Source organism: Thamnophis elegans, chromosome 4, assembly GCF_009769535.1.
Source record: "Thamnophis elegans isolate rThaEle1 chromosome 4, rThaEle1.pri, whole genome shotgun sequence".
Classification (NCBI taxonomy): domain Eukaryota; kingdom Metazoa; phylum Chordata; class Lepidosauria; order Squamata; family Colubridae; genus Thamnophis; species Thamnophis elegans.
In genome coordinates this window covers 117,423,305-117,435,861 of record NC_045544.1, presented here as the reverse complement: position 1 = coordinate 117,435,861, position 12,557 = coordinate 117,423,305, and the positions used below count along the sequence as shown (strand labels likewise).

General features: G+C 41.8%; 1 protein-coding gene across 1 annotated transcript; it reads left to right on the top strand.

Annotated features, from left to right (window-relative positions):
• Nucleotides 1-1,508: 1,508 nt before the first annotated feature.
• BCL7B (BAF chromatin remodeling complex subunit BCL7B) lies at nt 1,509-11,271 on the top strand. Its single transcript, XM_032216917.1, has 6 exons — nt 1,509-1,684; nt 4,221-4,296; nt 5,186-5,285; nt 7,124-7,294; nt 7,500-7,579; nt 10,290-11,271. Exons 1-6 carry the CDS (start codon nt 1,593-1,595, stop codon nt 10,380-10,382), a joined length of 612 nt encoding a protein of 203 aa, XP_032072808.1. The 5' UTR covers nt 1,509-1,592; the 3' UTR covers nt 10,383-11,271.
• Nucleotides 11,272-12,557: the final 1,286 nt, after the last annotated feature.

Here is a 12,557-nt window from a genome sequence, read left to right as displayed (position 1 = left end):
TTTGCTTCTTTTCTCATAATGATTCTAAGGGATAACTACAAATCCAGAATGTGCCACAACAGAAATAATATACTATATAATGCATATTCATGCATATTGGTAGTAAAGCTGCCTTAACTGTTGACTTCTAATTTGCAGATATTGGCTGTTATCTCAAACCATCCATAAACTAGAGTATTTAGATATATTAGGATTAAAATTCCCACATTTTCATATTACGTGGGTGTAACCACCATATATCTAGAGTGCTTTAGATGGAGGGGACTGTACAACAAGCTTGCCAGATTTAATACACTTGGTATATGAGCCTCATACTGCTCCAATAATTAGAAGTAAACCAGCTGCCTTTATGGTTGGATACATACATTACAGTGTATTTGTTTTTGGTTGACTGTTTTGGCTTAATGTTATATGTAAGCCAGAAGACTATAGTTTATTTCATGAACCTTACTTTTAATATTTAAGACTTACTATTAAGCAAATAGTTAAGTAAACCTATTTACCTATAAGTAAATGTCTATTTAAACCTATAAGTAAATAAGTATATACTTATAAGTATATAAGTAAATAAGTATAAACCTATAAGTAAATGTCTGCAAATTATGTTTTCTCATTATGTAGCAGTCTCTGAAAAGTTCTCTGATATGTGAACTATGTAAACCAAGTCCCCTTCATAATTTAGGAATGTGGAACCTTCTACTGAGTCATAGCACTGGTCTACATAGCCCAACTTTCTGGATACAGCAAGTGAATCAACAAATACTTTTCACTAGGCTAAATAGTTTGGGTAATACATGACTCAATGTGAGAAGCCAACTGTCCCTTTAGCATGTGATGTCATAATACAACACAAACAGCAATAGAAATCTAAAAGGCAGTTTTACCTTTGAAAAGCTAAACTACATTTATCTTGATAAACACTTGGATGGGAGACCCTCAGGAAATCCCATAATTAGGCTAGTTTGGGAAAAGATGTAAAAGCTACCAAATACAGAAGATATCGCAGCGAAGGCTCAAAGGAAACATTTATCTGCCGTAAAAGAAAGCCTTTCTCCATTTGTACCTACGATTTGAAGTCAGGTCTTAAGAATCCAAAGCAGACCCTCTATTACAGTTTTTTTCTGTTACTTTCCCTTATATCAGAGGTGTTCAAACTTGGCAACTTTAAGATTTGTGGACTTCAGCTCCCAGAATTCTCCAGCCAGCTCTGGGAGTTCAAGTCCACAAGTCTTAAAGATGCAAAGTTTGGGGAACCCCTGCCTTATATAAATGAGATCCACTCGCTTTTTGAAACTGTATAATTGTATTTTCCCCAGAGCATATCTAAAATAAATCAATATCATTGCAAAACTAGTTCTTCTGAAGCCATACAAAACTCCCGTCCTGTTATAAAAGACAATCCAGAACTCGCTTCGCACCTCCCCTATGCACGGGGCACATGAAACCGCCTCGCGCATGCGCTTAAGGAGCCCGTACTCTTCCTCAGGCGGGGCGCTGACGCGTTACGCACGGAGGTAGAGGGGCGGCACGCGCATGCGCGTGTAGGCACAGCTGCTGCTGCGGGATCTGGGGCTGCTGGGGCCACAGGCGCCATGTCGGGCCGCTCAGTGCGGGCAGAGACCCGCAGCCGCGCCAAGGATGACATCAAAAAAGTCATGGCGGCGATCGAGCGCGTTCGCAAATGGTGAGGGACGGGAGGGAGGGGTCGTGGGGGGAGGGGTCTGATAAGGGGTCAACCAATCCCCGCCGAATGCGGCCTTGGTGACAGCTAAGCAGCCAACTGGTGGCAGGCGTTTATTTTGGTGGGTGGGGCTTTTGCGAAACGGCCAATCATCTTGTAACAACTGAAGTGGCCGGGTGCGGGGAGCTGTGCGATTTGTAGTGCAGGCAATGGGACCTGTCACATAGTTTAGATTGACGTGACGCTACACCAGTCGAATCCAGGGGAGCTTAAAAAAAAAGAAAGTAAGGAGCCGGGTTGCTATAGGGATTGGCGGGCCTACCTGCAACCGCTTGCCTCATCCAGCTGCTTGGAGGTGGATGCAGACAGGAGGGAGATTTTTGCTTGTTTGCCTGTGTGCCGCGCAAGTTTTGTATGCATAAGCAGGAAGGGGAAAAGGATTTGAGCCCAACTCGATTTTTAAAAAACCTGTAATTTTGTGACGTTAGCAATCTGCGCAATAACCTTGTAAGGTAGTCCAGTAGTAGCATCTCCATATTTCAGACTAGTGAGAATTGAGAATATAGGGGCTCATTAGCCAAGAAAGAAAAACTCCATCTTTTAGAGTCAAGTCTACCACAGAATATGAGATAAGACCCACTATTGAATGTCTTCCTGCCCTGTCTTGGCAGATAGGAATGTCTGACTAATTTGTGTTATGATTCATAAGTCCTATAGCCAATGGATGATTATTTGGGCCAACACATTATTTTCCTTGTTGGAGCTCAGAGTTCTGATAAGGAAAATTCATAATGCGGCTGATATGTCTTTGGGGTCAGTATATGGGAGTTTCCTGGGTTTGGCTCAGACTATATAAGGGAGCACTTGAAATGAACTTTGTCTGATTCACTTCATTGGCAAATAGGTGCAGATACATTTTTTTTAAAAATTGGGTCATACAGATACATGACTCTACAATTGTACCAAAGTGGGATAGAGAAATTAATTTATAACTTGGTTACTGTTTGAAAACAATGAATGGCTTAATTGGGGGGAGGGGAGAGAATAAATTCAGATTCCTGTGGTTTGGCATCAGATGTTTTGGCTGCAAGAAAAAGTGGCTGGGAATGAGCAGTTTATTGTCCAGTTAATGAATATTATGCTTTCCAGTTCCCAAGATTCAGATTCAGATTAATAGAGTTGGAAGGGACCTTGTACGTCATCTAGTCCACCCCTCCGCCCAAGTAGGAGACACCATTTCTAACAGGGCAGTACAGTCTCTTTTTGAAAGTCTCCAGTGATGAAACTCCCACCACTAAAAGAATGGAGCATTCTATAAAGAAGTGAACATTGGTAAAATAGCACCAAAATAGTAAAATAGTTTCTCTTCTAAGTCAGCAGCAAAAGAAAAAGGAGCCAAGCCTGTTAGAACCAGCCTTACTTGAAAAAAATGCTTAAATTGTTTCACACAACATGCTAGACCATAAAACATGGTTTAAAACCAGTAATGGCTAGGTCAGGATTAAATAAATTTCATTCTGTCTTAACATAGTGTGAATGTCATCACAGCAAGGTGTAACATGGTTGATATATTTTGCTTTAGGAAGTAGTTTGAAACCATTTATATGGACTGAATTGTTTTTTTATGTTATGTGAATACAATCACTAGCTACTATTACAAAACTTTAAACATTACTGATGCATAAGTTAAGTTCAACATCTTTGAAACATATTGAACAATGGTAGAGAAGCAATAGTAACAGGATTGCCAAGTATCAAAGGTTATTACTGTAGAAGTTCAGTTTCTTATAGTGCTGGTATTTAAAGCTGTAAACAACTTGAGATTCTGAGAATATAACTTTTTCAGCTTATCTGTGTACTTGAGAACTCTTGTGGTTCCCCCCAATAGCTAAAGTAAGTTTGATAGCTATAGGAAACCTGCAAAAAGATCAGTCTTGCATTTATTGTGAATCTTTTAGTACAGACCAACAGATTATATTAAATGGATTGAAGATACTATTTTGTTTTCAACTATTATTTTTTTCCCTATGGTATTTTTAATGCTGTGTTTTACGGTTCTGGCCTGAGCAAACTCTGACAGTCTTGGGTATATCCCTAACAGGCCTTCCAAAAGCTACCACCACATTATAATTATTAATGAATTAAAAAAATATTAGTCTGAGAAGTTGTTTTATTATCCATATGTAACAACATACATTAAATTAAAATTGTTTCATTTGTGACATGACCCTGCCTTTTTTTTATTATATGGCCCTTTGAACGCCACTCAAAGGCTGAGTATAAAGTTTGGATTCCAAAGTGTTATTTACTCCTGAGTGCAATTCTGAACACAGAGTGCTCCAATTTACCTTCCCCCACAAAGGGTGAGAAGGCATACTAGGTTGTATAATTTCACCTTGGTCTCAGTACAGCTTAAGAAAAAAGCAGAAATCCAATAAAACTGAAATAACTTCACTGTTCACTTAAACCAATCCTGTAAATTGTAGCTGGGGAAGAAGGTTTCTTGACTGTATCTAATCTCATTCATGCTTTGATGCAGGGAGAAGAAATGGGTAACAGTGGGAGACACATCTCTGCGGATATTCAAGTGGGTGCCTGTGGCTGATAGCAAAGAGGTGAGGGATGAGAGCTTCAAGGAACAGAGCCTGCTGGAGGGGGAGGGGCTTGGGCTATTCTCCAACAGGAAGTAAGAACTGGAACACCCCACAGAATGAGCAATATGCTACTTTTTACTTTCCCTTCTACAAACAAAAATACAATCCTTTGGGTAGTCTGACAGGTGTCAGTTCATTTTCAGTAGACTTCCTGCCTCTCTGAAGGAAATTAAAATGAAACATAAATCCCTTCTGCTATGGTATATTTGCAAGGACCATCCTTTCCCAGCTACCTCTATCTGACCCACCAGAGTGGGGAGGCAGAGTATGTTATGGGTCCCCTTTCTTAAGGAAGTTCATATGAAGAAGGGCCTCCTTTGTTGTGGCTCCCTCCCTGTGGAACACCATCCCTGTGGAGATAAGATTGGCCTCCAAATTGATAGTGTTTTGAAAAGCCCTGAAGACATGGTTTTGCCAATGGGCCTGCGGACCCCAAGTGATATAGTGGTTTGTTTGATTGTTATCGGTAGGGAGACAGAAGTTTATTGGTTTTGTATTTAGAGATCTTTATATCTGTAAGTCAGTGGTGGAATTACCCAGAGTGAGTTGAGCAGCCATACGCAGTACATTTTCTAGATAAATGACAACATGGATGTGGGATGAGGAAGGGAGAGCATTATTTAAAGCCTTCTTAATTGATGATAGCAAAACTGTAGCTTTCATGCTTAATTCTTCAAAGACATATCACATTCCAGATAAGGAGGCCTTGCTTTCCTCATGGAGAGTCCTTTGGGTCTATTGGTGGCCTCTGAAGCCCTATCTGCTCCAACTGCTAATTGTAGAGGGTGCATGTATGTGGTAGAGATATTTCTTTTGCACGCTAGCTCATTGCCTTCTTTCTCATTTCAAGAAAGAGAAGTCCAAATCCAGTGGTACTGCTGCTGTCCCAGAACCAAATGGCTATCCAGCTGAAACTGCAGCCAACTCTTCCCTTCTCCTGGAATTCCAAGGTGATTAGACTTCAGGTCTTTCTTGCATATTGATAAAGCAGACAAGACATGGCTCTGCAAGCACTGGCAAAGAGGTCCTTTAAGTGCCTGAGGCATCATTACATAACAGGATCAAGAAAGCAGCATCCCTGTTTCAATCATGGCAAGTCATTGCTAATCAAAGTGGCTAATACTGGGCTAGATGGATCTATCTTTCAAACCGTGTTACGACAATACAGTATTCCGGCATTTAGGCAGGAAAAACCAAATGCACAGATATAGAATAGGTGGTAACCTGGTTTAACTGTGTGAGAAATCTTGGTGGTCCTAGTGGACCATCATTTAAGTATAAGCCAACAGTGTTTTGCAGTCCTACAAGAAATGATAGCGCTGCTCTATACTGCATTAGTGAAGCCACATTTGGAATACTCTGTCCAGTTCTGGGCATAATGATACAAAAAAGATACTGAGAGCCTAGAAAGAGTTCAGAAAGAGAAGGGCAACAAAGATGATAAAGAGTCTGAAGGCTGTATGAGGAACAACTAAGGGATCGAAGTATGTCTATCCCAGGGGTCAGCAAAGTGCGGCTCTGGAACCGCATGTGGCTCTTTCCTCCCTCTGCTGCGGCTCGTCACCGTTTGGCGCCACAATTTTGAGAGGAGCTTCCGGTGGGGAGGGGGGGAGAAGCTCAGTGCACTAGGGGAAGACTCTATGGCAAGGGGAGGGTTTTCCAGTTGTCTCCACAATTGATAGGGCTTTCGGTTATGACAGGTAGATGAAAAAGTACCCCGTGCTAGGAGGAGACTGTATGGTGGGGGAACTGAACTTCTGGTCAGCTCCAGAATTGAACAGGGGGCTTCCGGTTAGGACCTTTGTGGCTCCTGGTATTTTCTTTTCTGTGGGCAACGGGTCCAAATGGCTCTTTGAGTGTTTAAGTTTGCCGACCCTCTGCTCTATCCTAACAAAGAGAAAGATTAAGGATGATGTAATAGCTGTCTTGTGATACTTGAGGGGCAGTCACCAGGAGAAAGACATCAACTTATTTTCCGAAGCAGGTGAGGCCAAGACCAGAAGCAATGGCTGGAAGCTTATCAAAGAGAGATCCAACTTGGAACTAAGGAGAAGTTTCCTGATAGTAAAAACAATCAGTGGAACAGCTTGCCTTCTGGAGTTGGGGTACTTCATAGTTGGAAGTCTTTAAGAAAAAATTGGATAGCCATTTGCATTGAACAGGGGGTTGGAATGGAAGACCTCCAAGGTCCCTTCCAACCTTGTATTTCTATATGCTCACATACTATTGCAAATAATGTCAAGAAAATATTTTGGAGATTTGTGTAACAAATTAGTTGTAGAACCAGAGATCGAAAATTGCTACTCTAATGTAATTTCCCTCTTTCTCCCTAGTTTGAAATTTAGACTGGCTTTGTTTGTCATCAATAGATGTATAGAAAAAACTGAATTTCTGCCTCCAGCTATTGGAAATACTGTTCACTTATTTCAGCAAACTGGAGAGGATCCCTTCAGTCCATAAGTCTTAGAAACTTGAATTTGATTTTAACACAAAACCTCAAGATTCTCATGAAATGGGATTTTGTGTTCAATAGTCTTTATCGCCTTTTAAAGAACTGTAGTAGACCTAAAACCATCCCTTGGTCCTGGCCGTCTCTGTTCAAATATTACACTGACTAGGGAAGGGGATTATAAGTTTTACTTACCCATGGTGTAAAGTAGTATGTCTTAGGGAACAACTCTTTGAAAAATCTGAGTTTTGTTTCAGTTATTATCTTGCAGATATACCTGCAGTGCTACTTCTGATTCCAGTTCACTGAAAAGTCTTTTTTCCTGTCTGGTTTTCCCAGATGAGAACAGCAATCAGAGCTCCCTTTCAGACACCTATCAGCTAAAGGCAGACAGTAGTGCTGCCTCCAGTCCCAGTCCGCAGCAAAGTGAATCCATGAGCCCTAGCCACACTTCTGACTTCCGCACTGATGATTCACAGCCACCCACGCTGGGACAGGAGCCCTTGGAAGGTGAGTCGTTTGGCTAAGGAGTTGTGGCACCACAAAACCCATTCCCATGCATGGCCACTGTGGGAGAACTAAGACAGGCCTGGCATATTATGTAGAATTCCTGGTAAGGGGCTTCCATAGTAAAGGCATACTATCCTTGCTATTTTCAACTTCTGCAGAGTAAACCTTGAAGTGTCATTGACCCTTTTTTCCTGTTAACTTTCAGAACCTGCTCTCCCTCCATCAGAAGTAGCTGATGAGCCTCCAACCCTCACAAAAGAAGAGCCAGTAAAACTCAAGGCTCAGGTAAGGCCTACGGAATAGGCAACAGCTTCCTAAGGCAGATTCAGAGACACACTCGTTAGCAGCATGCAGTATTAATATTCAGACATTTCTGTCTGGACATTCAGCTACAAAATTCCTAGCCAGGCCATGAATTTTAATTGGAAAGTTGATTAGCTACGGTTGTTTTCCATGTGTTACAATCTAAAATAAAATCTCTGTCATGTCCAGCTTGATTCCTAGCATCTTGATGGATACAGCCATCTATCTCTCTTAGTAATCTGTCATTGCCTTTTTCTAAGATGTTTTCACTACTTCTCAGGACAGCCTAGTCTCCCAGGTATTCCCTGGACTTCTTCCATCCACGTACTAAGCAGGTCCAGCCCTGCATAGCTCTCCAGGTCAAATGCAGTCCTTCAGATGTTCCACTTCTGAGATGTAGCTTAATCAAGAGTGGCTAAATAACACCCTTCTGCAGCCTGTGCTTTTTGGGGGATAAGCAAGGAGTGGGGAGAAAGAAAAGTCCCTTAAAAATGACTTTGCAGATCTGGCAGGCAATTATTCTACTGAAACCACTAAGGCAGGGGTCCCCAGCCCCCATGCCAAGGGCCCACTACCAGGCTGAGGCCCATTCAGAACTGGGCCATGGCAGCAAGGAAGCACATGTGTGCACACAGCTCCACTTGTGCACACAGCAGGCTGGTGAGTATGGAACCATTCCTTCCCCCTCCTCCCCCCACTCTGCCACTCAACAAAACCGGAAAGTTTGGAGACTGCTACACTATGGGTTTCCTCCGACACAGCAACAACAACAAATTAAAAAAAAAACACTGGCAACTGATGATGTAATTGCAAATCAATATCCTAGTAGCTTCTAAGGCTGAAGCCTTCAAAATATACTGGATAGGATTTTTTAAAAAAATCTTTTGTTGAACTGAGCTTTTTTTTTTTTAGCAAAAAACTAAAGGATTTGAAGGCCCTGCTTTGGTTCATCTATAATAGCTCCACAATAGCTCCTGTTTGGGAGATCCAAAAGGCAAGGAAACATAAGATTTTCAGAAGGGCAAATATCCCTACATTATGACAGGTACCATGTATTGAAGCACTAGACGACAGTCACATCTTGGCCACATATTACACTTTGTATTCTTTGGTTACTATAAACATGTAGCCTTAAAATAGAAAAGAAACCATGTTTAGCAAAGAGACTGACAGATCCTGTGGTACAAAAACAATAATAGAGTCATACACACATTCTTGATAGTCCTATTCAAATAAGAAAACACTTATTTGCTTCCATTCTCAAAAGGGATACAGACCCTTACACAGCTCCATAACCCTGACTCTATGAAACCCCACACCATTCCTGGGTTGGTGATCCTCCTCTTAGCGAAAGTCAGATTATAAAATAAGTAATGGCCATTTGAATATGGAACCTTTCAGGGATTTGTATTTCTCAGTGTTTGCTCCCTGCATAGATAGAGGACCTGTCACTCAACAAACCGTAAATGCTGAAATTGAAGCAAGACCAACATTGATTCCGTATTTCTCAATCCTTTCTGCGATGGACGAGGAACTGATTCTTGGAGTATCTGCAATACTGCAGCTGGACAATCTTAGTGCAGGACAGTCCCAAACCCAAAATATGCATAGTAATCTCAAATATCCAAAAAAAAATCATCATTTTGAACCTCAGAGGCCTTGTGTCTTTTTACTACCCTGAAAAAAGAGAGACTTACTTAGATTATCGTGGTTTTAGTAACTGCTTTACACAGTAGGTGGCAGCATCAAACCAACTTTGGCTGATCTCAGAAAAATTAAGCGGATAGTTGAGGATCAGGAAATCCCAGAATATAAATTAATCTAGGAAGTTGAAGCATCCCAGAAGAAGATGGTGGCCAACAACTTTTGTAATACTGGCAAGAATGCAAGGTACAAAGTTCATGTTTAGTCAGAAGAGGGTATTCAAAGCACATGAATAATGTTCATAATGTCCACATTTAGTTCAGAAAATCTAATTATGTACTTCTGGACGAACCTCATTTGGGAAAGGGGTATGGTCACATCATTGGAAGTACTTCCACATTCATGTCAGCATTGTAAAACAGGTTTTGTTCACTTTCTACACAGGTAATCAGGTTACATCCCTATTGGAACAGAATTTTTGTTGTTAGGTGAAGCATTCATTAGGCAAAACTTTAATTAACCTTGGCACTTCCAAGTAATCCTGGCTCTGGTCATTAGGCCAAGACTCACCATTGCTAGGTCAGAATCCAGTGTTTCTCCTGCCCTGCAATACTTATCTATGCTTCAATTCACCTTGCCCACCTACCTCCTCTCCTATCTCTGGCCTTTTGGCTGTCCAGTCCTCCCCCACTGTTCTCTACTGCCCCCAGATGACCTTTGCTATCCTCCTGCTGTTGCTGACAAGGTGGCAAAGGTCATCTGGGATAATGGGGCAGCAGAGGCAGGAGAGTGGAGGACAGCCAAAAGGGCAAAGATGAGGGAAAACAGACAGGTGGAAGGAACTGTAATGGACCTTGATGTCATAATTGTGCGCAGGCTGCCAACCATTCAAATTTTGATCGTACGACTGGGGTATTGCTGAAATCTCAAGGACCATTTAACTAGCATTCATTCAGCACCACTATAACTGAACAGTCGCTGAACAAATGGTCATAACCAAGGATTAACCTGTATTGACAACCCAGCTAACCTTTTTTCTTTCTTTCAGGTGAACGGAGGAGAGGAAGATTCTGGGGCACCTCCACTTAAGAGATTTTGTGCAGATCAGAACTCCATATGTCATGCAACCTCTGAGAGCTAGTCAGTCTGCTTCATCCTGTGATGCAGTTGTCTTCAAAACTCCACCTGCCCCTCCCTCTCAAAATACCAATCTGTTTGAAAGTTGGTATTCTTCTCCACCTCCGTGTTTCTCTCCTGTGCAGTGTCCTCCAAGAATCAACCTGCTCTTTCCATAACCTCTCCAGATGAAACTTTGCTCATCCTGTGTTAAGATTTGTCCCTTTTGTGCAATCTCCTCTCAGCCACATCCTCTTGACTTGCACGCTTAAGGAATGAGGTGGTTGCAACCTCTCTTGTATACTTTTTATTTATCCTCTTTGTGGGCTTTGGGGACTGCAGTTAAGGAAGTTCCTGTAAGAAAGGAGTTATCTGCACTTAACAGGTAGCTCACAAATCCTTTCCTGTCCTTTCTCCTCCAGACAGTGAAGGATTCTCTCTGGAAGTGAGTCAGGACCTGGTGGAAGTCTGCCTGGGATGTTGTGCAATAGTTGTGGGGTTAAGCCATTAATGCTGGAGGGAGCAAAAACTTTCCCCTCCAGGGAAGGATAATGGTGCTGCAGCTAAGAAGGTGTTCTAGGAAGTGAAGGCTGGGCTGCAACTAGGTGGCTAAAGGGCTCTCCTTTGCAGTCTGGCAAACGTGGACCTCAGAGTGAAGAATAACTTCCCAGGTACCAAAAGGGCATTGTCTCTGAGCAGCCCTTCTCAGGGGTGGAATAGCCACCTAGCACAGCTAGCACCAATCGCCCGGCCCTCTCTAGTCTCTGCGGACCTGTCCTCCCCATCACAATCTGCATGTGGAACTGACTTCATGATCAGGGCCCTGCTGCCATGAAAAGTGCTGGCCACGCAGGGAAGAAAGATATTTTAGCACTGAAGAGAATATTTTTAAAATTAAACTATTTGAAATAGTATATGTGTGAGAAAGTGTATTTGGGGGCAGTGGGGAAGATATTCACAACAAGAAACAGGATGGCTGGCATAGAAGTCCTCTTCCCTATTTGCATGGGAATCATGACACAAACCTAGCTTGACAGCATCCTTTTTTATGCATTTCCCATGATTTTGCCTTCTTCTAAGTCCTACTCCATTCATGAAACAGGATTAAATGGTGCTTAGTTGCGCTGACAAAAAACTTTTTTTTCACCATTGTTCCTATACCATAAAGTGATAAATGATTAGGTTTTCTCACCCATTACCTTGTATATTGGGACGGTAGTGAATGGGGAAGAATATACTGTAGTATGAACAGGATTGGGGTTGATTAGCAAGGGGAACAATACATTTCATGTAGGTCTAATTTTCTGCCATCTCCCAAATACATTTATTTCAACTTAGAATTGAAGAAAGCTTGAAGAGTTTTGTTAGGGAGGGTTTCATGGAATATTTTCCTGGAACTGAGTTTGTCGATCAGAAAGGTCGGCAGTTCGATGGTTCAAATCCCTAGTACAAGTCTCTTGTGTGAGCAGGGGGTTGGACTAGATGATTTCCAAGATCCCTTCCAACTCTGTTACTGTTACTGAGAGCACAAGTCAGTCCATAACTTCAAGGATTGCCACTGCCACATCTAAAGCTAGAAGAATGTGAGGCAAATGTAACCTACAGACCTTAATGCAATTAAGTCAAGAAAATGTCCCATTTAAATTAACAATGTTTGAAAGTACTGAATACTACTAAGTTTGGGGGGGGGATGTGGACAGCGCTACAGCATTGAAAGATCATGGTCTTCAAAGAAATTCCTCTCCAGAGTACTTGCCAGATAAATGTGATGTTCAGAACCCAAGCCCAGCCATCATATAGCAGCTTTTGCTTTTAAAGGACAAAAGGCATAATTTATGTTAAGATGATAGTAAGGCTACTTGAGACAATTAAAAGGCCCTCTTCTGACTATTAGTAGGTACAAAAGGTTGGTTTCTGAACTGAATTATCTTGCTCAAGGATGGCATTCTGAGGAACTGAAATGCCATCTCCGCTCTTTTTAGGATACTGCCATTATCAAGTGATGGAATGTAACTCTTGGTTTTTGCTTAGAGCCTGGCCAGATTGTCCCATCTATATGTCTAAATAGTTTTTGCTGACAGCCTATGACCAGTTGCTAGATAAATGCCCTTATGCTTCTGATGCAGATAGTGCTATTTTAAAGATAATCTGGCAGACTTGGCCTCTGGATCTCTCTTCAGAGATCTAAAAGTATTACTGC

Coding starts and splice junctions, on each gene's coding strand:
- BCL7B (XM_032216917.1), top strand. CDS start 1,593: ATGTCGGGCCGCTCAGTGCGGGCAGAGACCCGCAGCCGCGCCAAGGAT. Junction 4,297..5,185: donor CTGTGGCTGATAGCAAAGAG/GTGAGGGATGAG, acceptor TCTCATTTCAAG/AAAGAGAAGTCCAAATCCAG. Junction 5,286..7,123: donor CCTTCTCCTGGAATTCCAAG/GTGATTAGACTT, acceptor TGGTTTTCCCAG/ATGAGAACAGCAATCAGAGC.